At 37.4% G+C, this 26,445-nt stretch overlaps 1 protein-coding gene across 14 annotated transcripts in view; it reads left to right on the plus strand.

Moving 5' to 3' along the window:
* rai14 (retinoic acid induced 14) overlaps positions 1–22,928 on the plus strand; it is a 48,437-nt gene extending 25,509 nt beyond the window's left edge. For 4 of the 14 annotated variants that reach the window (XM_081391345.1, XM_081391358.1, XM_081391346.1 and 1 more), the window contains 15 exons: positions 5,818–5,906; positions 6,016–6,080; positions 8,393–8,450; positions 9,291–9,361; positions 14,389–14,495; positions 15,050–15,237; positions 16,371–16,396; positions 16,782–16,862; positions 17,045–17,134; positions 17,571–17,696; positions 18,190–18,291; positions 18,632–20,176; positions 20,260–20,412; positions 20,838–20,903; positions 21,161–22,928. In XM_081391345.1, the coding sequence (XP_081247471.1) occupies positions 5,818–5,906; positions 6,016–6,080; positions 8,393–8,450; positions 9,291–9,361; positions 14,389–14,495; positions 15,050–15,237; positions 16,371–16,396; positions 16,782–16,862; positions 17,045–17,134; positions 17,571–17,696; positions 18,190–18,291; positions 18,632–20,176; positions 20,260–20,412; positions 20,838–20,903; positions 21,161–21,238 (2,845 nt within the window). In that variant the 3' untranslated portion in view covers positions 21,239–22,928. Of the gene's footprint in view, positions 1–5,817; positions 5,907–6,015; positions 6,081–8,392; positions 8,451–9,290; positions 9,362–11,852; positions 12,048–14,388; positions 14,496–15,049; positions 15,238–16,370; positions 16,397–16,781; positions 16,863–17,044; positions 17,135–17,570; positions 17,697–18,189; positions 18,292–18,631; positions 20,177–20,259; positions 20,413–20,837; positions 20,904–21,160 lie in introns of those variants that run through there. The other 10 variants (XM_081391352.1, XM_081391347.1, XM_081391354.1 and 7 more) reach the window with 7 other exon arrangements.
* The last annotated feature ends 3,517 nt before the right edge of the window (positions 22,929–26,445 follow it).

Raw genomic sequence — 26,445 nt, forward strand, 5'->3', positions numbered from 1 at the left:
CATTTACCTTGAAAAGCACTGCGAGAGAGCACTTGATAATATTTATTACAAAACACGGGAGAAATGCTGCAGCAAATGTTCCTTCTTCTTTCAGGGTTAAAAGAAACAGAATCTCCCCTGTCTTGTGGAGAATGCAGATCATCATTTACCCATCTTTTGTTTTTTCAAATGTGTAAGACTTGACATTTATTTATTTTTTTGTCAATACAATAGAAGTCAATGGTAACCAAGTTTTTACCAACATTCTTCAAAATATCATCTTTTGTGTTCTGGAGAAGAAAGTCATATAGCCTAGGTGATGACTTACTTTCTTCTGTGCACAAAAAAGGGTGACATAATTGTCATTTTAGTGTTAACCATCCCTTTAAATGTTGTGTTTCAGACCAACTAAAAAATTACTATGCGTGTTTTAATTCTACCGAAAACAGTGTAGTTTTTTGTGAACTGACCTTTAATAGCATTAGAGTGATATTTATTGTGCTTAAATTGCCATATTTAAAGTTCTTGGTTTGTTCATTTAAAGGTCAGAACCATGTAGCTGTCACAAGTAACATAATCATCAAAGTTATTATCTGGGCATCTTGCATAGCTTTAGTTTAGTTAGACAGAGGCCGACTGTAGAAAAGATGCGGTGAAAGATGGCGCCGATGTGTGTGGCACGCCGTCTATCGCTCCGTATGTTGTTTGTTTACCTATATGTTTTAACGTGTGCTACCGTGCAGATATGCTGCGCCTCATTACTGACTTACAATCGAGAAATACTTTTAAACATAAACGCAGAAAGCTTATCAAATGTGCAGCCATACCAACTACAGGGTGGCTATCACTTCACACCACCACCAGTCTTATCAACTATACCTGGATACCTGCGCCGCTGGCCCGACTCTCTTCCAACGCGGAGGCGCAGACGCCGCCGGGGAAAACGAGCTGGCATCACGGTTAAGCTGAGGCTGGAGCTGCTAAGGCATGGAGAACTTCCCTACACCTGGCGTCGAGCTGTTCGGGGACGCTCACTGGGTCCGCTTCGACAGTGGATAATTCCCCTGGTCCCGACTGGGCTGGCCTCGCGCCCAAATGTCCATATTCCTGACTTTTCTCCTCGCCTAAAACGTGGGGGAGTGTGCCTGAACCATCTTCGCTCGCTACCTCGTGCAGCATATGAAAAGGAATCTGCATCAAATCCCTCGAAAGTGAGGATGGCTTTGATAAACTCCAGATCGATCGCAAACAAAACTTTTATTTTAAACGATCTGTTCTCTGCGCAGAGATTGGATTTTTTATTTCTTACGGAAACCTGGCTTAGTCCAGGAGATTTGAGCCCTTTTACCGAACTTCTGCCAAACAAATGTCGTTATTTTAACTCCCCACGGACAACCGGCCGGGGTGGTGGACTAGTGTCTATCTACAAAGAACATTTCACCTGTCGTCCGGTGGTGAGTAACAGCTACAGCAGTTTTGAACTTCAGATGTTTTGTTTTGAACTTGCTGATCCACTCCTGATCGCTGTAATCTATCGACCACCAAAATATAACTCAAATTTCATAACAGACTTTGCAGAACTCCTTGGTGATCTGACCCCAAAATATGACACACTTCTTGTCGTGGGTGATTTTAATATACATGTATGCTGCATGAACGATAGCCTGGCAAAGGAATTTATGCATCTACTAAATGCCTTTGATTTTATTATGGGGATCGATGTTTCCACACACAAAGGTGGCCACACTCTTGACCTAGTGCTCCAGCATGGAGTTTGTATTACTGATTTAGAAGTCTGTGAAAACGGTTTCTCTGACCATAAGACCGTTATATTTACTCTACCCTGCCATGCGAAGATATCGGCAGTCTTACCTTGTGAGGCTCCTTATCGGTGCATCAATCATGCTACAAAATCATCTTTCATAACCATTTTTGATGAAGTGATGCCATCACCTGACGAATTCGCCTGTGAGACCAGTGCGGAAGTACTTCTTCTCAGACTAAATTCCACCTGCTCTGATATCCTGAACGCTGTGGCCCCGTTAAAATCGCCGCGCAAAATAAATAACAATTTTAAACCATGGATTGACGATTCCATTCGCTCCCTCAGACGCTGCTGCAGAAGAGCAGAACGAAAATGGAAAAAAGACAGGCTTCAGGTGTCATTTGAGATTTTAAAAGACTCCCTGCGCAGATATCAGAAGGAAGTTAAAAAAGCCAAATGTCGACATCTGTCAGACATCATTAACAAGAACTGCTCCAGACCAAAGACACTTTTTAATATTATAAATGCTACTATAAATCCATCGGCCAGTTTCTCTTCGGGGATCTCACCCCCATCATGTGATGACTTTTTATTTTTCTTTGAAAACAAAATAAGAGAACTCAGACAGAACATAACCAGCACAAACTCTACAACTAATCTTAATCCAAAAAAAGATTTTTTAAATGAAACTATCGTGGTGTCACTTACTGAGTTTAACTCAATTACGGAGTCAGAGTTGTTAGAGATAGTTAAGCAACTCAAGCCCTCTGGCTCACCACTTGACAGTCTTCCTCCTTTCTTTTTTAAACAACTCATTACAGATATGGCTCCTTATTTTTTAACTATAATAAATCGCAGCCTAGAAACCGGCATTATGCCTGACTGCTTAAAGCACGCAGTGGTTCGCCCAATGCTCAAAAAACCAAACCTGGATTCCTCTGTTCTGATCAATTTTAGGCCAATTTCAAACTTGCCATTTGTTTCTAAGTTTCTCGAAAAAATTATTTTATCACAGTTAGAGAGTTATTTAGCTGAAAATTCATTGCTTGAAATATTTCAGTCTGGTTTTCGAAAATGTCACTCCACAGAGACCGCACTGGTCAGAGTTCTTAATGATATTTTAACTACCTGTGACTCTGGTGACATTACAGTTCTTGTTCTTCTTGATCTGACAGCAGCATTTGACACTATTGACCATACCATCCTAATTGATCGTCTCAGGCACTGTGTTGGTATAGGAGGAACAGCACTGAAATGGTTAACATCATTCTTAACGAATAGAACCTTTTCAGTTAAGATTGGTGAACGTTACTCAAGCAAAGCATATCTTCATTACGGAGTTCCGCAGGGCTCTATCCTGGCTCCTTTATTATTTTCTTTATATATGCTTCCTCTTGGGGCCATTTTTAAAAAACACGGTTTATTATTTCATTGCTATGCAGACGACACGCAGGTTTATTTACCCGTAAAACAAGATTCGCTAACTCTAACATCTCTAACTGCATGCCTAGAAGAGGTAAAGGCATGGCTCTCTTTAAATTTCTTAATCTTTAATGAAAAGAAAACTGAAATCATTATTTTTAACCCATCGGAGTCGACAAAATCTGTAAACCTAAATCTGGGTGAGATGTCCGTGTACCTGAGACCCTGGGTGAAAGACTTGGTTTTTTTTCTTGACGAAAACCTCAAATTTGATCGCCAAATAAACTCCGTAGTTAAATCATGCTTCTATCAGCTACGTTTGCTTGCCAAAGTTAAACCATTTCTCTCATTTAAAGATCTTGAAAAATTAGTGCACGCTTTTATTTCATCGAGATTGGACTATTGTAACGCATTATATCTAGGAATTAGTAAGCAAACACTTTTAAGGTTACAATTTGTCCAAAATGCTACGGCACGTTTTTTATGCGGGAAAAAAAAGAGAGAGCATATCACACCAATTTTACGATCGTTACACTGGTTACCAGTGAGCTATAGAGTAGATTTTAAAGTATTACTTTTAGTATATAAATCTTTAAATGGACTAGCACCCACATATCTTGCGGAACTATTAATAGAACATAAGCCTGCAAGGTCTCTACGTTCCTCAAATCAAGCCCTACTGTCTACTCCAAAATCGCGGTTGAAGCGTAGAGGAGATCGAGCCTTCTACATCGCTGCCCCAAGACTTTGGAATACTCTCCCAATCAGCCTAAGACAGGCTCCAACTCTTAATATTTTTAAATCTAAACTTAAAACATTTTTATTTTCAAAAGCGTTCGACTAAACATTTGTACGTTTGTATGTGTTTTTAAAACCTTTATGTTGTTTATCTGTGACCTTGTGGAAAGCACATTGGTCAGCACCTGCTGTGTTTAATCTGTGCTTTATAAATAAATTGTCATTGTCATTGTCATAGTTGTTAGCTTTATTACTGCCCAAAAGAGAGATCTCAGTGCATATTGATCCTTATACTCCAGAAGGGTTTAATCAATTTGATATAGATTAATTTGTGTTTTTGCTGAAGTTTGTCCTCTAAAGAGCCATTTAATAATGAGATGATAGATATCAAACCAGTGGGTTTCAATGGAAGCTATTTATTAAGGGATAGAGAGCACTGAACTTTTTAATCACTTGAAAAACCTTTTCTCCATTATTCTGTCCCCTAAGGTCAGAGATTTCATGACTAATAAAGGATTTAAAGGAATAGTTCACTAAAACATAAGCAATCATTAGCTGGGTTTCCATTTCCAACCATGTATTTTAATGTGAATTTTGGAATATAATAATAAAAAAACTATTAAATTTGGGTCTAAATTGGATGGAAACACCAAGATGCAAATAACATCTCCAAAATATGCATAAAAACATACACTTCTGTTCAAAATTGTGGGGTCTATTTTTTTATTTTTTTTTATTTTTTTTATTTAAGGGGTCATCGGATGCCCATTTTCCACAAGTTGATATGATTCTTTAGGGTCTTCATGTAAAGTTTGTTACATACTTTGGTTAAATTCCTCAATGGTTGTGTAAAACAACACCCTTTTTACCTCCTCAAAAACAGCTCTGTTCACAGCGACCCGTTTCGGTGCATGTCTCTTTAAATGATGATGAGCAACTGCTCACCCCACCCCTCTCTTCCGTGGTGGTGTCGACACAAGCCACATAAACTGCTGCCTTGGCAACCTGCCTTAGTGGACAGTATACAAATGGCTGAGGGCGGAAATATGCTAATACGGGACAGTCCGTCAGTGGACGTGGGTGGAGCATGAGCAATATGACATCATATTGCTCAGAAAATCCAAATGGCTTGATAATTGAGAGTGTTTAGACTGAGGATTTAAAAAAAGGAGTGAATGGATTTTTTTCATTGTATGGTGGTTGTCCACACACTGCAAAGACACATTTAAAGGCAAAACACCATATAAAAGTGAATTTTGCATCCGATGACCCCAAGAATGCATTAAACTGATCAAAAGTGACACTGAGGACATTTATAATGTTACAAAAGATTTCTATTTCTATTAAAGATTTTTTTTTATTCATCAAAGTTTTAAGATGTTTCCAGATCAGCATATTAGAATGATTTCTGAAGGATCATGTGACCTAAGACTGGAGTAATGGCTGTTGAAAATTCAGCTTTGCCATCACAGGAATAAATTACTTTTTAAAATATATTACAGTAAAAACAGCTATTTTAAATTTTAATATTTTTAAAATGTAATATTTACAATATTTTGATCAAATAAATGCAGTCTTGGTGAGCATTAGAGACATCTTTCTGAAACAGTAAAAAAAAAGCGTGCTTGTGTGATTTGTGCTTGACTTGCTACACAGAATGAAAAGGATTGATCTAGTGCCACTCATTTGCACTAGAGTGCTTTACAATTGCCTTAGGACAAGCATATGTGCAGAGCATGCCATTGACCTACCTTTTAAATTAAAAAGCCCTCTATTTACTGTATATAGGTTACAGGCAAGTTATACATGACATAAAAACTGGCCAAGTGGGAGTGGCATGGCTAATCTGTAACTAAAATGACATGTCAATGACACTTTTTTTTTTTCTTTCTTTTTTTTTCTTTCTTTCTCAGTCTGCATGTAGCAGCCACCCAAGGTCAAGCTGAGTGCCTTGCTGTCATCCTGACTCACGGGGCTGATGTTTCTCTGCAGGACGCTTCAGGTTGTTTACAACTAGATCAAAATGTTTTCTTGCATTACTTTTACGTTATGGAAGTGTAAATAAGTAAAAATGTAAATAACAAGCCTTCGTTTCCTTCTCTTCACATCAGGGTTTACAGCTTTACACCTTGCTGCCAAAAACAACCATCCTGAGTGTGCCAAAAAGTTGCTTCAGGTAATATTTTCAAATGATTGTGTATTACAGACTGAGAGTATGATGTACTGTACACACAGAGATGGAGTGGATGCTAATGGGAACAACAGCCATGTCTGTTGCCATGCTGTGTGCCAGCTAAACAAAGGGAGCAGATTTTGTTCCTGCAGTTTCGTAAACTAGCAAATCCCACGGCCTCCCTCTGTGAGCTTGGAGAGGGTTGCATGTTTGGATTTGTGAGTGGGCAGGTCGGCATGTTCAGAGACTCCCCTCGGTCTGCTGAGGCACCTTCTCTAGCATCTCTTTTATCATCATGGGCGACTCATTCTCCACTCCATGTGATTCTACTAGAGCTGCGCAGATCTGAAATATCCAGAGCCTTCCAGCTGTGTTCACTAATAGCTGTCAGAATTGGCTTTGCCAGTAGGGGTTAAGGCTGTACTAACACTAGGCAATCTGAACCATGCTGGAGCACCCTTGACCCCAAAGTCTGGTTCATTTGACTAGTGTGATCGCTTGTACCATGCCCAGGCGCGGTACGCTCAAGTGTGCCTTGGCCCGCTTGAAGATTTGGGCATGGGCGCTACTACCTTTGTGTGCAGTGCACTACTGTCATCATTACGACAACAAACATCTTTGATTACTACTAGGATGGTACACTTTTTAATTAATTCGAGTATATATTGGTTTATAAAAGGGTCTAGTTCTCACCTTATTGATGAACATGACTTGTAGTTTGCGAGTAAAGCTGCAAATTCCTCCATCAACTTTAGCTGCCTCCGTAATAATCTTGTAAAAATGGATAAAAATTACAGATTTAGTTTCATTAAAGTTCATTATTATTCTACAAATGTTACTTTAACAGCTGCACAAAATACCCACTGTGGTTTGTGATTTATTTTCGAGAATAAAAAAAACTTTTCAAAAACATCCCTGCACTGCTTTTTCACAAAATGCTTCTTTTTCTTAAACACCTCAAGAGTCTAGATACATTTTGGGGCCACCATACTTCTCCACTGTTTAAAATGCTTAAATATACGACCATTTAAAATTTTGTGTCAGTCATTTTTTACTTAATCATTTTATTTAGCAAATATGCATAAATAAATTAATCAAGAGTAAAGCACATTTATAATGTACAATAATTTACTAAATATTTCTATTTCTGATAAATGCTGTTCTTTTGAACTTCTTATTCATCATAAAATCCAAAAAAATATATATATATCATGGTTTCCAAAAATATTAAGCAACATTGATAATAATTAGAAATGTTTCTTAAGCACAGAATTAGCACATTATAATGATTTCTGAATGACCATATGACACTGATGGTGAAAATTCAGCTTGCAAAATTACATTTTACAAAATATTAAAATAGGATGTTCTTTTGAATTGTAATTCAATTCAATTGTAATTTATTTTTATCAAATAAATGCAGCATTGGTGTGCATAAGACGGTGTGCATATTTCTTTCAAAAGCATTTTAAATATTGTACCAACACAAACTTTTCAGGGGTGTACATTATTGAAGTTTGAATGAGGTTGTTTCACTGTTGAAAGCCTTGCAAATATATGCATTATATATTTATCAAATATATTCCCCTTCACAGAGCCAGGCCGGTTGTTGAATGAATTGGCCTTTCCCCCTGAAGATTCTGTAAAACAGAAAATGAACTGCTACACAAATGAAAGTGCCTGACAGTAGTAATTTAGTTTCATCTAGAAGTCCTAAACCAAAACTCCTTGCCTGGCTTCCCAAACACAACAAATGCTCTAATGTACCCAGTGCCTTGAGATTCTGATGAAATGTTCCCTGAAAATAAAATCAAAACTTTCTTAGCTAATTTTCTTGTTGATAGAATGTCTAGTCATTTCTAATGACAAAAAAAGTCATTGGCCTCTACTAATTAAAATAAGCTTTGGAGGTTTATGTACGCATACAAGACAAGTTATTGAAGGATTTAAAGGGGACATATGGAATCTCGTTTACATAATAGTAGCACAATGAACTTAAGGGTTAATGCAGTCAGTAATCACATTTAATGGGACATCCACATTAGGCACATTTTTAGGTCTGATTGGCTACTGCAGTCAGGTTTAATATATTACACCTCTCCTCGGATGATGCCTGTCAAATAAATGCCTTGTGCCTGTTCGTCCATGAACACTGGCCTGACATGCTGCTAAATGTTTAATAGGAGCGCAAATCATTAACTTGTTTTGATTGAAAGGTTGTAATTGGTGTCTAGCAGTGCCTTCTGGGAAGAACATGTCATGGTGGTTTTAGATAATGCATTTGAAGCAATAATCAAATGTGTTTTATTCTACAGACTAAGTGTATGGTGGATGCACCTGACAGCTCAGGGAAGATGGCTCTGCATCACGCAGGTAAGGTGCAAAATGTCCTTGTTTTAAAGATTAATTTGTTTACTTAAATACTTCTCAACTCAGGAGCCCTTCAAGGACAAGCAACAGGCTTTATCTTCAGTATATCTTGTTTTCTTTCACTACTTTTTGCTTCTTAATAGTTTGTTCTGAAAGGTTTTTTGGTGCAAATGTTTTTCAACATGATCCCCACGGCACAGTTATTCCACTCCCAAGCAAAGAATGACATGTTATTGTGTACAATTTGCTCCAAATTGCCAGGGCAAACCCAAAGAAACCCAAAGAAAAGCATGTTTTTATTTGTGGAAAGACTTTGTTCACAAAATTGCTCCCTAGCAAATAAAAAATAAAATGCTCCCTTGCCCATTTCAGTCTGTTTAGAAGACAGTGAGGAAAAAAATGACAGTGTTGGCTGTTAATTGAGCCTTTTTGCCAGCTGTGAGGGATTGAACCGGGGTGGGATCAGCCTCGAAGAGCAAGGAGTTTGCAGCCACCTGGAGGTCAGAAGTCTGCTGCCAGGATGTTTTAAGCAAAACATGGTTTCATACGGACTACAAAGCAGAGAAACTGCATTTATGCCAGTCCGCTTGCTTGAGAATAATGGCCGTTATTGGTTAAGAAACAGGAGACGGTGTGATTTTTAAATGGGACGCTAATATTTGTTGGGAAATAAATGGTGTCACGCACTGTGAGGCGGGTTTTGGTCTCTGTGGGAAAGCTTGAAGTGTTCATTGTAATTACTCTTTAAAGAGTTTGTTGGCATGCTGTTAAACACTTGTTTGTGTCTCTGTGGGGATCAAGAACTGCTTCTTATTATCCGCTCTCTCTTTCTCTCTCCTATAGCTGCCAGCGGAAACAATGTGATAGTTCAGCTTCTGTGCGAGCACAAGTGTCACGTCAATCTTGAGGACTCGGTATGTATGAGTCTTACAAGAAATATTTTAACTGCTGTGAAAATGGACTTTGCCTTTCTCTACATGTATCTCAGAGCTACCTGTGGTCTACCTCAAACATGTGCATTGTCAAGGACAACTTCCCAAAGACTCTGTTCTCTGTGGGCACACTTGAGGTCACTGTTACTGGGAGATTGCTTGTCCAAAGTTGTTTTTTTTTACTTTCTATTCTACAATGAGTTTTCTTTTGTTCCTTCAGTCTCTGTTCCAGAGTCTCACAATGCTTCTTTTAAATAGCTTCTGTCTGGTTGATGACAAGAGCACTGACTAGCAGTACAAAAATAATTTGTATTCTGTACTTACAGGTAGTAGGGGATTTTTATATATATATATATATATATATATATATATATATATATATATATATATATATACATATATATATATATAACTCCAACTACTACAAATATCTCTGGCATGTTTTGGTATAAGAAACATTTAGATTACCATAAAATATTTATATTGAGGCAGTTTCAATCTTTTACAAAAGTGTTTAATAATATTTTTTTTAATTATTTATAAATTATAAATATTAATCAATATTTAATATATTATAAATTCCTATTTTTAAACTAAATTACCTCTGAACATCATTCAAATTCAAAGTGTGTGAGTCTATGTACATAAATAATTGTGGTTGGCTAGTGTTAGCATCTGCCTAGCATCATGTTAACGTTTAACCATCATCCTAGAGATAAATTAGATATAGTGTTAAATAAAAAATAAAAAATGCTTCAAAATTTTAGACAACAGAAGAAAAATATTGGCACATCCAAAACAATAATGTTTTGTTTAAAATGTTTTTGTAAATGATGACTCTACTAATACTCAATGTTTTTATCCATTGCCCATCACACTGACCTTACTTACTCCTCTGTGTCGGAAATTCATTAAAATGCATCTGCATTACAGTATCTGGCCATCTTTAAGAAGTAAACAAATTATTCTTATTCAGCATTCATTGGATGGATTTAGCTGTCCCTGCAGTGTTTGTTCTAATTAATCCACATTTATTCACAAAGATATAAATCCAAATTTATTCACAGTTATCCTTTAATAGTAGTGTTATCTGTTAAGACCCACAGCGCTATTATCCCAGAGATTAGACTGACTGTGGTGAAGGATGAACAACCCTGATGCATCTCAAGAGAAACATTTAATTCTAATAATGCATCAAATATGTTCTGTCTGGGGAGACCGCTGGAAAAGAGGCAATAGCTAAACAACCTGTATTAGGTGGGGTTGTCAAGCGATTACATTTTTAATATCAAATTTATAACATGATGTGCCAATAAATTCATCTAATTAATCGCTAATTAATCGCACATCAAATTTGGCTGTGAAATTACCAAAAGATTATTTAAAGCCATTATTGTGTTAAATGAGGAAAGCATTAAATAGACATTCCAAAAAAATAGATTTAAGTAAATATTTGATTTGATTCAACATATAATTTATTACACATAAACTTTTAGGCTACGAGGGCCTTTTTTTTTTTCAGAAGCTGCATCTGAACTGGTATTTTGATATGTTTACAAACCATAACAGTTTGGTTACCAACATTCTTCAAAATGTTGTTTTAAACCTGTATCACTTTTTCATTTGTGAAACATTAAAGAATATATAAGTAAATAGTCACTGAATCATTAATCCAGTCAAATAGCTGATTCTTTCAGGAATTAAGTAAATGTGACCCTGGACCACAAAACCAGTCACATGGGTAAAAAAAATTCAATTGGGATTTATATAACAAAGCTGAAGAGATACAACTATTTGAAAATCTGGAATCTGAGGGTGCAAAAAAATTAAAACTTTGAGAAAATCACCTCTAAAGTTGTCCATTTATGTTCGCGATTGTGCTTCATTCACTCACTCACAGTGCGACTTGTGACTGGTTTTGTGATCCAGGGTCACAAATGGTTCTCTTTATGAATAGTCCATTGAATCATTGGTTCACCCGATTGATTCACTCTATACATTAATTCAATCAGAAAAGAAACACTGACTTGAAGTGGCGCTGTGCAGACCGATTGGTTTATGACATCAAAGTACGGAACCGCCTGCTCTCTAATCGCTCTCGCGGTACTTACTGTGGTTCTTGGAGATGCACAACAGGTCTGCTGTGGCTAAAGATTTATAATGAGCTGCTTTGTTATCAAGACAACAGATGCATAACTTGTTTTAAAGTAAAGTGTTTTTATCCGTTTTTGCATGTAGCAGAACAGAATTAATATTTTTGCATTTTGCATAAAAAGATCCCAAACCTATTTTACATATATCGAAAGCATGTCTTTTTCATAAACTTTGACTTAACCACTGTGCCTGCATGTCTGTTGGATAAACAGCCTTTGTCTACCATGCGACATTATGACCTATTCTCTAATTCACACTCTCAATTGTCATAATGTTAGCATGCAGCTCCAATGAAATGAACCGTTTTTCTCTTTTCAAGCTATATGTTACTGAGAGACAGATGGCCGGTGTGGGAGGCAACGAACCCTCAAGCTGTGGCTCTCTCATTTAAACAACCATGACTAAAGAGCTTCAGCAGTCAGAAAGGAGAACGAGAGAGAGAGTCAAAGTAGATGTGAATCAGAGGCTGCTTCTGCTTACGGTCACTGATTATCCACCGTCGTCATCCTCTGAGGCAAGCTTGGCACATTCAGGCACATTCATGCCCACTCAGCCCATTGCTTTGAACATGCGGAAATACCTGCTCTCTCTGCTAAATTATTAAGCGTAGGCCAACTAAAGTCGCAATAGCATTCTGGGCTCAAGCACAAATTATTGAGCTTTGATGCGCACTCAGAAAACACTGGGCCTAATTTTTTGAAAACTAGGTTGTTAGTAATGAACGAGTCCAGTGACGTGTGCCTTTTTTATATTTTTTTTATTTATACTCATCTTGGAGTTTGCCTTTGAGCTGATAAATTGATGGAAATCCTTCATCCACCAACAGCTTAGCAAAAGCCAATTTAGAAAACTCACACCTGGTTATTTCCCTCTTATTTTCCCTTGCAGCATATGGGATGCTCATATCCTCAGGAGCATATGGAATGCAGTTTGTGCACTGATTTTTAATTTACACTGCAAAAATATGTTTAACTTTTTACAGGATAGTTCAACCAAAAATTTGAGTTTTGTTATCATTTACTCTTGCTCATGTCATGCGAACTCATATGAGTTCATTTTGAGGGCTCTTTTTCATGTGGTTTTAATGAACAGGAACTGACGCACAAAATCACCTCAAAACACACTGTGTGAAAAATTGCGTGTTTGTGTTTCACAGAGGAAAGAAAGTCTTATGGGTTTTATCTTCAGTTTTTTTCTTTAAATGTCCCTTTAAGTGACAAATTGTTGTACCTCTAAAGGTATAGTTTTTGCGTATTTCCTTTTGTGAATGCAACAGCTTAAGATCTCTTAGCTTGAAGAAATCAATATTGAGGACATTTACAGGCTTTCTTTGAGCAACACCTTATAAAATGGTTTGTTATATACAATGTTTTCTCAAAACCTGTTTTATGTTAAGACTGATGAATGTATGTTCCTCGTTATGTAAACAAACCAATCAATTCTGCTGTAATCATTCTAATGTTTCTATTACAGTGACCCAGCCATTGCAAAATTGGCTCAGTTGTGAATGCCCATGAGGTATATGTTGTAAACAGACTTTCTCCATAGCAGCCTTGTGCTGTGTTTATCAAGTTGAATGCAGTTATAAACTAATTAATTGGGATTGTTATGGTTTGCTATGTGAAGAGAAATATTTTTCTCAACTTAAAGGCCATGTGAAATTATGTTTTGAACAATTATGTTTTCGCCATAATTTGTCTATAAAATGTAATTTAACTTAAAGGTCACTCCCAGAATGTAAAAAAAAAATCGTCTTGATGGGATGTGTAATAGCTAAACAAAATATGCAATTATTTCATCACTCATATATCGGGCATAAAGATGTTCCTGTTAGTATAAACTATAGTTATAACATTCCCTGACCTTCCAGATGTCTTAAATGTTAGCTTGTTAAATTTAATCTCGTCCTGGCTCTTCAATGCATGCCAGGGAAGAAACCAGCCCGAGCATACAGTAGGATTGTATTTAATCATTTCATATTCTCTGCGTGATGCCATATGAGCTCAAATCACCCCCATGGACTGCTATGACTAAGCTTTTGCAAGTTAAGATGCAAATTGAAAAACATCTAAAGAGGAATTTAAACCTTTTTTATACCACAAACATGCACAAGCTTTAAGATCTTATGCATAAAGGTTGTGTCTGTACAATAAATTAGCATCAACACAGTCTCAGATTCCTCACACTTCCCAGGGAAAAACCACACCATGTTGTGAGCTTCCACAGAAAGTCTAGATCTGCACTTCTTGCTTCCTGAAGAAAAACTTTGATGCTTTCTCTATAAATTATTCAAATATATCATAACGTCAGCAGAATTGAAAACACTACTGTGTAGTTCACAATGTTTTGCATGCACAGGCTCTTTTTTGTTTTGTTTTTGTAGTAGTAGTTTTAACTGAGAAAGCCTAAATGCATTGAAGTGCTGTACAGAGTTGTGGTGTAATTTTCAGGTTGCAGCTCAAATTCAGCCTCGTCACCCTAAATGTGCTTTTGATGAGGTGTCAGGTTCTCTCGCTCTGGAATAATTGGCCGAACCCCCTGTGACCTCTGGGGTCGCTTGTAGGAGGTGTTGAGCTCTGTGAGAAGATTGTTTGCCCAAGGAGATTAGGAAAAGAACGGGGAAAAGTTCACCTATGTACTTTGATATCATGTAGATTTTAATGCATCAGGTTTCACTTCTGTTGATATTAGATGTCTGAATTACATTTTGATGATAATTCAGTGTCTTCACTGTCTCGCTGTTTGGTGGCAGTTCTGTCTAATGTACTGTCTATTCCAATAACGTAGCCTCTTAACATGCAGAGAATGGTATTTGAAGGAAAATGATGTTGATTTAAAGCTCTTTTTCCATTTAGGACGGCTTGACGCCCCTGCTTTTGTCAGCTAGACATGCACACGCAGAGGTCTGCCGGAGCTTATTGGACTGGGGTGCTGACATCAATGCTAGAGACAAAAATGGCAGGTATGTTTCTGGTTATCAGTCATAATATAGATAGACTGCTAAAAGAAAAGTTTTTCAGTTTGTGGTTGTGTGCTCAAAAGTGAGCCGAGTACACTAAATTGGAATGCTAACAGTGCAACTAAACTGTGCATAACAATCCATTTTTATACAGAAAAAACTATCGTTCACAAGTTTGGGATCAATATGATTTTTGTTTTGTTTTTGAAAAGTGTTTTATGGTCACCAAGACTGAATTTGTTTGATGAAAAATATTCCTGTGATGGCAAAGCTGAATTTTCAGCAGCCATCACTCCAGTCTTTCAGAATCTGTCAGAAATCATTCTAATAAGCTGCTTTGGAGCTCAAGAAACATTTCTTACATTTTCTTTCAGGATTCTTTGATGAATGGAATGTCCAAAAGAACAGGATTTATTTCATTTTTATGTGAAATAGAAATCTTTTGTCTTTGCTCTAAATGTCTTTACTGTCGCTTTTGATCAATTTAATGTGTACTTTAATGCACAGTTTAGCTAAATAAAAGTATTAATTAAAAAAAACATCTATTATCCAATCAGAACCGCAGTGATGTTGGCCAGTGAGAGCAGCTGTCCGGCCGCTGTCGAGTTTCTGGTGCAGAGGGGAGCTGACCTACACATGGTGGACTCGCTCGGCCACAACGTGCTACATTACGCCAAACTGTCTGGCAGCAGCGAGGTCCGCACCGTTCTCAACAATGCCTTCCACAGACAGCAGTCGGAATCAGGTAATTTGAAAATGAGTATCAGTGTGATGTCAATTTAAACAATTTAGCTTTGAAGTTGTCATTTCAGATTATGATTAAAATACCAATGGCCATACTTTACAGGTACATTCCTCTCCATGATGCTTAAAGTCACCATGAAATAATAAAAATGGACAATTTTGGGGGGAATATTGCACTATTTACTATAAATAATTGATCCGTGCACATCATTTTGTTTTAAATCATGTGCCCTCATAATCTTTAATCAAAATACCTTCTCCCTCTTGCAACGACACCTCTTCTCTGCTGGTGACATGTTTACTGGTGCGATCAACCCTACATTTTTTTTCTTGTTTAAACAGCCGTTTCACTCGAATATACATCGCTATAGGGAATAAAAGACTAACGCAACTTCCATTTCATGACGACTTTAATTAGTGCTGAATAATACTAATGAAATGCATGTATTTGACATCTATTCGTTTTCTGGAGCTGCGTATAATTCCGCATAGTTATTACTATTACGATTACTAGCATTTAGTTATGTGTATCATGGGCTGTATAATGTAAAGTGTTCCTGTTCTATAATAACCAAAAGACCTTCCACTCAAAACTGAAGAACATTAATGGATTTCTTCACATACTGTTGCAAGAACCGTTGTTTGCTTAAGCAATTTCGCACAAGCTAGAATGCTGCTGTACTGAATATCACATCAGTGCAGCTGTGATTTGGCTGTAAGCACAAGGCAGCTGTTGTTGAATGTAAAATATACACTGGGATACACTGAGGAAAGCTTTAGTGCCGAAATGTCAGTTTTTTCCCCCAATGGCATTTAATAAAAGAAACCAGTTGATAATATTTGTGCGTGTATCATCACCTTAAATGTTAAATTCTGTTTTCTTTTCTGTCCTCAATTTACACACAGCTTATTGGCTCAACATTGCCATCTAGTGGCATTTTCTTTTCTTTTGTAAACCATGCTTTCACACATCCAACTTTTTGCAAAATTTCTCAGATCTGCTTGTGAAATAATGAAAAAATGGAAGATTAAGACAGAATAACAAATGTCAGCACCAGGCAATGACATGCCATTTTCATTTTCCCCTCATAACCACACTCCATGTTTTCCCCTCCTGTATCTTTGCATGAGCAGATAAGAATTCGACGAGAACCCCTCAGGTAAGCAAGTTAATTTTCATTTCATTCATTTTCATCCCCTCAGACTTTGATGGTTTTCCTCATTTTTTTGATTGACAGAACCTGCAAGTTTCTCCATAGACAATTTAAATTCACATTTTAACTGAATGCTTAGTTCACTTGGAACAGTAGTGTCAGCCTCAAGCCAAGAGTTTTGATTGAATATTCCTTTATTTTTACATTTAACAAACATTCCCAGAATGCACTTTTAGAAACCTGCACTGGCATTTGCCTCACCCTGTAGTGATAGTCTTCTTTTCCCAAACTAAGTGTGCAGTGTTTATTTCACTAACCACTTAAACACTTTACTTCGTCTTTCTCTTTCTCTCTCTTTTTGCCACTCTCCTTATCACGCACACAATCTCAGCATGGTCAAAAGTTAAATGAGGACAGAAGCTCCACTCCCAAAAAGAGAAAAGCACCTCCTCCTCCCATTAGCCCAATCCAGGTAAAGGCACACAGTGCTGAATCTGTAATCTGGTCTCTGCACTTTCTAAAAGCTTTAGACGCAATTCTTTATGTAATTACTTCTGAATATTCATCTGATAACAATTTTTCTGTATCCATATTGGCTCTTACTGTCTCTAAGCTTAGCCTCACTTTTACGCTATCCTTTGTCTTATTTTTCAGTCGGCTGGTATCATCTCACCACCTTATTTTACTCCAACTGATACTCCTTTGTCCAGCAAAAGTGATTCTTCCAAAAGATTCAATTACAAGGTAAAATATGGAAAGAGCATTAAAGGGGTATTAGTATTAATAAAATATATAAAGAATGTATGTATAAATCAAGAAATGTATTTATTATGATATTGTTTGTAATCATTTATGCCTTATTATTTATTATAATATTGATAACAATAAAAAATATAAATAAAAATATTCTAAAAATGTATTTTTTTACTAGTAAAAAAGAAAAAAAAAACTTTTCACATTGGCTGTCTCAAAGCTTTAGTCACTGCCTACCAAATTTTACCAAATAGCATTTGAACATGCCTATAATGCCCAAAATGCTTATTAGGTTTTGAAATATTGTCTGCGGTGAAAAAACCCCCACCTGTGTAAGATAGCTAATCCATAGGCATGTTGCGGTTATATTTTGTTCATTATTTAATGACCTGATTAACTGGGAGTTCTTCACTTCCTGTTTGTTGAGGAGGAGGAGGAGGAGCTGAAAAGTACTGTACTGAAGGATGAGATCGAGAAATTGCATGAGGAAAAGAGCATGCTGCTCGAGACCATTGAAGATCTGAAGCAGATTGTGGAGCAGACTGAGCCCAAGGCGAGTACCGCACAACCCTTTAATATTCCTTCATGTGGCAGCTGCTTTGATCTTCAGCCACTTTTGCTCTCTGGAACCCATTTTAACAGCTGCATTTTTACTGGCCCTGGCCAGGTGAAGGACCTTGCTTTAGGGGACACAAAAGCAGACTTCTCATCCACACCACCAGTCTTGGCCTCGAACTTGCGGATGAGTTTTGTTTAAGTTTGTGCACTCTGTTTGAATTTCGACTAGTGACGCAAACCCGTGGGTCTTTAGTAAGCATTGAAAACCTAAAAATCTAGAGACACTGTGTTTTGTGTTCAGTAATGATGTTCTTCAAAACAGCCTCTTATGTTATGGAAATTTTGTGGTGGCCTGCATGACTTCTCCTATTGTAGTATTAGATCGTAAGGAATCAGTTTGTCGCTCTCAAGTGAGATTTTGATGTCTAAAGCCCAATAAAAAAGGATATTGTAAAATAATCTCTTGATGTCCTCCTGTTTTGAAACAGATGGAGCAGTCTGAGAATGCAAATTTGTCATTGATTGCAGCCCTGCAAGCAAAGATAGCCTCTCTCTCCCTGGAAAACCAGCAGCTTGCCCAAATAATAAAGGTAACTCACTGTAAAAAAAAGTCACCTTAAAGCTGAATTGTGAATTTTTTTCATTTTTTTTTTTTTCATTTAAAAACAAAAACAAAGAACGTTGTCGGTTACCTTCTTTTTGAGCAAGTATTGCCATGTCGTGCTAGTCATTGCCATGTATTGCCATGTCAAACAGTCAGTGGCCTGACTGAGTTTGGGGCAGTACTGCCTGTTTACATTTTTAAAAATCTGTTTGGTTGTTGGAAATTGCACAAAGCACTTGAGTATGAGTAATGAGTATTTGGAAATAAAGATGTGCATTGCAAGTCATTATCTTGATTTTCAAAAACATTTATCTTTTCTCACCAAGCAGAAACGTCCAGCTCCTCAAGGAGAGGAAGGCCATGGAAATTCCCGTCCAAACAGCATCGAATCCAATGCCTCGTACCACTCCACCCGTGCTGATTTTGAGCTCTCTAGTGATGTGCACATCCACACCGGTGATGAAGAGGATCTTTCGGAGATGTCTGGTCTGGACATTAGCAGTTCCTCAATCAAACATGAGATGGAGGAGGATGTGAGGTTGAGTACAGATAAAGAAATCGGACTGCTACGGGATGCGCTGGAGAATCTGCAGGCTAAACTTCTCGAGTCCAGAATGGAAAACCACTCCCTTCAGGCCAGACTCAACACTGACTTTGAGAAAATTGAAGTTGCGTCTAAAAGCATGGACGAAGATCCTCAAAAATACCAGGAATCTTTGCAAGAGTTACAGCTGAGGGGAGATTCTGTGAGTCCACAAGAGGACAATGTGGTGCAGAAGTTTCAGTATTTGAAAAGCTGCCTGGAGCAGGAGGTCAAAGAACTGAAGGGAAAGTTGGCCAGGTCACAGGAGGAGCAAAAGCAAGATGCTTGTTTGATAAGGGATCTTCAGGCTCAGCTCAAAAGCATCAGCCTATCAGAAGTTGAGCGTCAAGAACTAAAGAACACCTACAACGCTTTGGTGGAGAACATCAACCAGGAGAAGACTCTGTTGATTGAGAAGTACAAAGAGTCTCAAGAGGAGATCAAGATGCTCCAGGAGGCCCTTCGTGGCACTGTGCCAGTGGAGGCTGCTGCCAAAGACTTCGAGGAGATGAAGGCAGAGCTCGGCGAGATTATCGATGGGCTGCAGCGGCGGCTTTTGGAGCTCTCAAAGTCATACAGTGAGGCCAAAAGCGAGCTTAGCGCTGCCCGCAACCAGCTGCAGGCCAAAGAATCAGAGCCTAAGGACAAGGCAGACGTGGTCTGTGTCACCAAGGAGGAGCATGAGCAGAGAATTCAAGAGCTGACGTTCAAGATGAACGACATGCAGAATGTTGTGAAGGACACTGAGGCTAAGCATCAAGCAGCGCTAAAAGAAATAGCCCAGGTTAAACAAGATGCCGAAAACCAGGCTCAATCGTCTGTAGCCATTGCAGACCACACACAGGTCGTGGCATCCTTGGGGAACGCCATCAAGAACTTAGAGTTGGAAGTTGAAGTTCTTAAAGAGCAGCTCGCCCAGAAGACCTTGCAGGTCGACGCTTTGCAGAACAGACTGACAGTTGAGAAGGATGTAACTCCAGATGATTCATTATCCCGGCTGGAATATGAGCAGATGAGGGAGACTCTGGAGGGAGATATAAGTCACCTGAACCACCTACTGAAGGATGCTCTCAGGAAACAGGATGAGATGGCCCTGGAGGTGACCGCTGCTTGGCAGGAGGTGAGGGACGGCAGGAATGAGAGAGAAGCAGCGCAGGAGCTGGCGGTTTGCAGGGAGCAAGAGTGCAGTGCATTGAATACCAGGTACAAGGAGGCTCAGGATATCATTGTCCAGCTGAAGAAGCAGGTTGAGAACCATGTTATCTCAGAGAGAGAGAAGAATAAAAAGGTGCTGATGGTTCAGTTCTGTCAAAATTGATCCAGATGTGTCATATTAAAACCTAATGTGTCATGTTTTTTTATTATCTACAGATTGATGATCTCTCAAAGGAAATCATGAAGTTGAAGGATGCTCTGAACAGCCTGTCACAGCTGTCGTACACCACTAGTACCCCTAAGAGACAACAGAGCCAGCAGGTGGACTCGCTCCAGCAGCAGATCAAACAACTGCAATATCAGCTTTCTGTATGTTACTAATCTTGTTCTGCCATAAATTAGCAAGGAATCTAATGCTCTGTTTCACTAAAGATAGCAACTCAAAGGTTCAAAAGTTTGGGGTCAGTAGTTTCTCATGCTCACCAAGGCTGCATTTATCTGACCAAAAATACAGTAAAACTGTAATATTATAAAATATCATTACAATTTAAAACAACTGTTCCCTATTGTGAACATATATTTTAAAATGTGCTCAAGAAACAGTTCTGCTTAATATTTTTGTGGGAAATTAATATCTGGCCCCAAACATTTGAACGATAGTGTTTAATATATAGCAGCATAGAAAATGGTGTTTGTTTGTTTTTTATGAGCATGACAGATGCATCATACATTCAATTTAGGGCTCAAAATAGCTCTTCAAACAAGTAACAGTATTTGCTTTTTTTGTGCTGTAGGAGTCCAAGAAACGCCATCATGAAATTGTCTCAGTCTACCGGATGCACCTTCTTTATGCTGTCCAGGTCCGTGTTTATTTCTGATCAGTTTTTTATTACAGTGTGTGTACACATGATATTTTGACATTTAAATGTTTCCTCTGTTAAAGATACTGCAATGTCATAGTACCACTGTTATAACAATATTTTATATATTTATTTAATAATATTGCACTTATTTCCATCCATATACTGTATTATCTTGTTAGTAAATTATTTCAGTTTTTTTTTTTTTTCTCACAGTTCAGAATGTAACTTTTAAACACTGAAACCTTTCCCTTTAGGGGCAGATGGATGAAGATGTGCAAAAGGCTTTGAAACAGATACTTGTAATGTGCAAAATGCCAACCGAGGCCAAGTGAAGGAGCCAGTATTGCAGTTGTTCATGATTTGCCAAAAAACATTGATCAAAGGAAATTCATCTGAGAACTAAAGCCCAGGATCCGTCAATCAGAATGACACATGTTGTCAAGCATTGCAATTGAAATCACCATTGGCTTTCCCCAGATATTTTGGAAACTTACAGCGAACTTGAGTGATTTACGAAAACAGGAAGACCATTGATGTGCGCACAGTGTCTTAGCTCATGCAGTGCCAGACAAAAACACAATCTACAGTCAATGATTTTCTGAAATCTATTTTGAAAACAGTTTGTATTTTTGTATATTGTCAAAGAATTTGATCAGTATTTGATCAGTATCCTGTTGCAAGGTAATCATTTTTTTGTCAGTTTACATTGAGGTAGAATGCAAAAACAAAGCACAATGTTCTAGTATGTTTGCCTGCAGAGCAATTCATCACAGTGCACCTTTTACAATCATATTTTCTTTCTTTTTGAGTTGTAGGATGTGGACTTTCTCAAATTGCAGCTACCTGTAGTATCTACGTGCTGTGAAAGTGAAGTGGCTCAGTGTTGTTGGATATTGTGACCCTTTTCAGTAGTTTTTCAGAATTCTTCACTTTTTCAGAGTATGTGCTTTACAAAATGTCTATCCGCCAAATGCACTTTCTTCAGTCAGTAGTCAGTCTTTGATACCAGTATTTACCTGCCATTTTCAGGACACCTGATGGGCTGTGTCCATGTGCCTCTGCTCATTTGTACGCCCATGGTAATGTTTTGGAGACCATAACGTTTGAAGCTGCACTATATTTCTTTTGCATTCTGCTTGGTTCAACCAGACTGCTGCACTAAAACATTTTAGTTTTACAGTTGAATTTGCCTGCACATCCTAAATATGTACTGTAGTCTGTAATGGTAATGAAGTCATCACACCTTAAACAATTACTGTAGTTAGTTATAAACTAAAGGCTTCAGTGACAGTGAGGGGTGAGTTAGCCCTAGCACTTCAGTGTAGTTGTGGTTTTTACAACAGATAAGGTTTGGAAAAGATGAGAATGTAGTTTGTCAGTTTAAGGATAAACACTTCCCACTGTGGGTCGTATGAAGGCTTTTTTGACACCTAAAGAGTAAACACGCTTTATTAGTGATAAGAAATATACAGTAGCACTTGAAAACATGCTGTTCACCTGTAGAGCATGGTTTAGATGTTATTTTGTCCATGCACTAAAGCCTTGCTCATTACCTGGTTTAGTATAATTTTGTAGCTTTTTGAATGTAATTTGAGGAAAGCATATAAACCTGTTTATAAGGAGTAATTGCTGAGTTTTGTATGACGTGTATTAGGTGTCCATTACCTATAGAAATTGCCATCTTTGCTTTTTGTTTATCCGTTACCTTTCCTGAGAACCATTGCATTACTAAACGAGTTCATAATATACAAAACCACATTTGTCAGAGATCATAATATTATAGCCCCAGTTACATCAGAAAATATTTCACAAGTATCTGATACTCTCAGTTTCTGAAGTGAAGAGTTTGCATGCAAACAAAAAAAACCTGCCTTGTTGAATACCTATGATATTGTCATTGAGCTCTTATCTATCATATTTCATGATCGTTTCATTGTCCGTTTTTTTTTTTGTCTTGTATTTGTTATTGACTCAGACAAAAAGTATTTTTGCTTAGTAATTAAACTTATGAATTGGTTCTTTTTTTGTTGTCAAAGTTTTTGTTGTCAAAAAAAAAAAGCATAAAAGATTGTTCTAGGCTTATGTAAGACCTTTTTTGTGCACCAAAATTCTTAATTTGTATTCTACAAATGTGAATACAGCTTGAAATACAGATTGACAGCTGCAGGAAGAGCACAGACCTGGCTTCAATTGTATGGCAAATGGTGATTCTGCATTGAGTTTTTATTGTTATTGTTTGGTTTTATTGTATATTGGCTGGAACATTGTAGCTTGATGCTCATGTGCTTCTTGTGCGTCATCAACAAACTTGCTGTAAATTCTAACTAGCTCTTAGACCTTAGGAGTAACAGTTTTGTTGTAACACTTTACAATAAGATTTATTATGTTAGCAGTTAATAACATTAACCAACATTAAAGGAGAACTCCGGTCAATTTTAACATTGAGCTCATTTTTTTGTAAATTTAGAGTGCTGTCAATACAGAGAACAACGACAAAAATCGGTGTTGCCTACACCGTGTTATCCTCTTTTTAAAATTTGCACCCAGTTGACTTCAATGGGGCAAGTTTTAAATCTGCTTTTAGCCTCTTAACATCCTTGATGTGTCATTACAAGTGCCCAGCCATGTGAGTGATTCCTTCGGAGTGATCACGGGTTAATCTGTAAATCAGTATCAGTATCAGTAAATGTGAAAGATATTAATAAAAATGATGTTATTTCAGCCAGCGCACATACCTGTATTTACATCTTGTTTTCGGTCGAAGCCCACAGTAATCGATTGTCGAGTTCACACGCTTAGGTTTAGTTACCTACAGTATGATCACGCGCGTGAACTCGACAATCGATTACTATGGATACACATAAAGGATGTTAAGAGGCTAAAAGCAGGTTTAAAACTTGCCCCATTGAAGTCAACAGGGTGCAAATTTTAAAAAGAGGATAACACAGTGTAGGCAACACCGATTTTTACAAAAAAAATTAGCTCTGTTAAAAGTGACCGGAGTTCTCCTTTAAGACACAATTACAGTACTTCTATAGCATTTATTAATCATATGAATCATTTGCATTAACTAAAATTAACAAACACTGTTAATATTGCACAGTGTTAATTAGGGCCCGAGCACCGATGGTGAGAGGACCCTATTGTTTTTGCTCCATTTTCTTCTTCTTCTCCAAAGTGAATCGCTTTTTAGAGGGCCTAAACATGCTCAAACTCATGAAACTTTGCACACGCTTCAGAAGTGGTGAAAATTTACGTGTGATATGGTTTTCAAAATTGGGTGGGGCAAATTCGGTAAATTATTGCCCCCACATTTTGCCCCGGCTCTAGGTTTCACGTGTATGACATTTGGTACATACATGTAATGACCCAATACCTACAAAAAAGTATCTTGGAGCATAGCCCTAAACACAACAGGAAGTCAGCTATTTTGAACTTCCTCTCAGATTTTGGGCAGTTTTTGCCATTTCCCGATGTTGTACTTTAACGAACTCCTCCTACAGTTTTGATCTGATCCTCTTCAAATTTGGTGAGTGTAATCGAAGATCTTGAGTTTTCGTCGGAGGGTGTGCCCTCGGCAGCCTGACAAACGTACACCCAATTTCGGCCTTTTGGTGATATGCATGATCAGATAAGTTCTATGTCAATATTGCTTGCAGTTCCGATGTTGCTAGGTAACAACAGACAGCCTGCAGTAACTACGATGAAATACGATGTCCAATCTGCCCCAAACTTCACATGTTTGATAAGAGTCCTGTCCTGAACACATGACCATCCTCATATTTGGTTATAGCAATAGCGCCACCTGCTGGTAGCAGGAAGTGTGGCAAATACCAATTACTGTGACAAGGTAGTGTGGCAAATACAAATTACTTTGACATTGTCCTCCTATATTTACATACTGCCCACTGTGCTCTGTTTTCCTAAAGGTGCCGGTTGGCGGCGGCACGGGTGCGAGGGCCCTTTTCATCGCTGCTTGCAGCTTTAATGTTTGCTAATGTTTTTGCTAATGGTGACAAAAGAGACATTATTGTAAAGTGTTCACAATTCGGTAAAGCTAAGTAATGGCATTGCTGTCATATTTAGAAAGTTGTATAAAAATTTGAAAACATTCCCTTGAGCTGCCAAAATAATACTGTACAAATTGAGTATTTTTATATTTTACATGCCTCTATTTTACAAAGGTCTTAAAGAGAAAACAAACTCAAGAACTACACAGGCCAGCATGTGAGTTCTATTTCCTGTTGGTAATTTCATGAAATTGCTGCTTTGGTGAAGAAGGCCACTGTCAATGTTTTTTAGATGCCATTCAGGCTGTCAGCGCCTGAAGGCCAAACCAGAGACAATAGACCATCTCACTCTGAGCACACAGCATCAGAATGTTCTTAGATGTCATGCCAACTGAATTCTGGGTAATGTCACCATGGTACCCTGTGGTATGACTCCTTTAAAATGTTCCTTTATAGCTTTGTCCTTAGACAGTACCATCTTACTCAAACAAGTGGACACCACATTAGAGCACAAGCCATGGCAGAAATATCATTAGCTTTAGTTGGACACAGATTAGTTTTAAGATTTTAAGCTATATTATTATTCTCCTGTCCCAAGAAATGGACTCAAGAGCACCCCGCCGGTGCTATAGCTTAGTGTAGTACAGTACACCAAAAGTAATTGTTGTTTCAGCTAGATGGTGCTGTTGACCAATATTACTTAGAAAAGCACTTCAGGCTACATTAATGATAAAGCATTGAAGTCAAATATGCAGCCATTCAAATCATATTTAGAGGATAACAGAGTTAGAAATAAAAGTTTTTTTTTTTTAGATGTTTCATTTTATCCTGGTATGTCCATGCTGTATTGTTTTAATGTTATTTTATGAATTTAAAAGCAAATGGGTAGTTGACAAATGGCCAAGAAAAATTACTTTTTTTGGAAAACATAACTTTTTAAGAAAAAATACATATATTTATGGAGTATGAAAACTGCAGTTTCAGAAAATAGTAGTGGTCACTCATTTTGTCAATGACTTCACATATTTTTTTCACGTTTTCACTCAACAGTACTGTAAATGTGTCCTATGGTGTGACATTTAAAAAGTACTAAGAAATTATATTAAATAACATAAAACAAATACTTGAGACAGAATTGTTCACATTATTAAAACATTATTTTCTTAAAGTGATATTTATTTTACATGAAAGTACTAATTAGAATCATTTTCACCATGAATAGAAAACTTTTCCCTACGAATGTCAATAAAACTTTTTCGCCAACCTTACAAAACTGTTTGAAATTGTACCTATCTAAGAGGAGATATTATTGTAACTCCCCTAATGCCAAACTCTTTTTTTTTAAAGATATTTTAAAATAAGTATATTTTTCTGTTGTTTTATGTTTGTCACACCATAGGACAAAACGTCACACTAAAGGACAAAGATAGTCATTGCATAAAAAGAGTCAGAATATATAGTGTTTATTGTAACAATTATAAAGGAGGACATTCGGTTTTTTTTTTGTTGAAACTTTATATATTCGTTTT

The sequence above is a fragment of the Scardinius erythrophthalmus genome (genome assembly GCF_964197995.2).
Source record: "Scardinius erythrophthalmus genome assembly, chromosome: 17".
In the NCBI taxonomy this organism is placed as follows: domain Eukaryota; kingdom Metazoa; phylum Chordata; class Actinopteri; order Cypriniformes; family Leuciscidae; genus Scardinius; species Scardinius erythrophthalmus.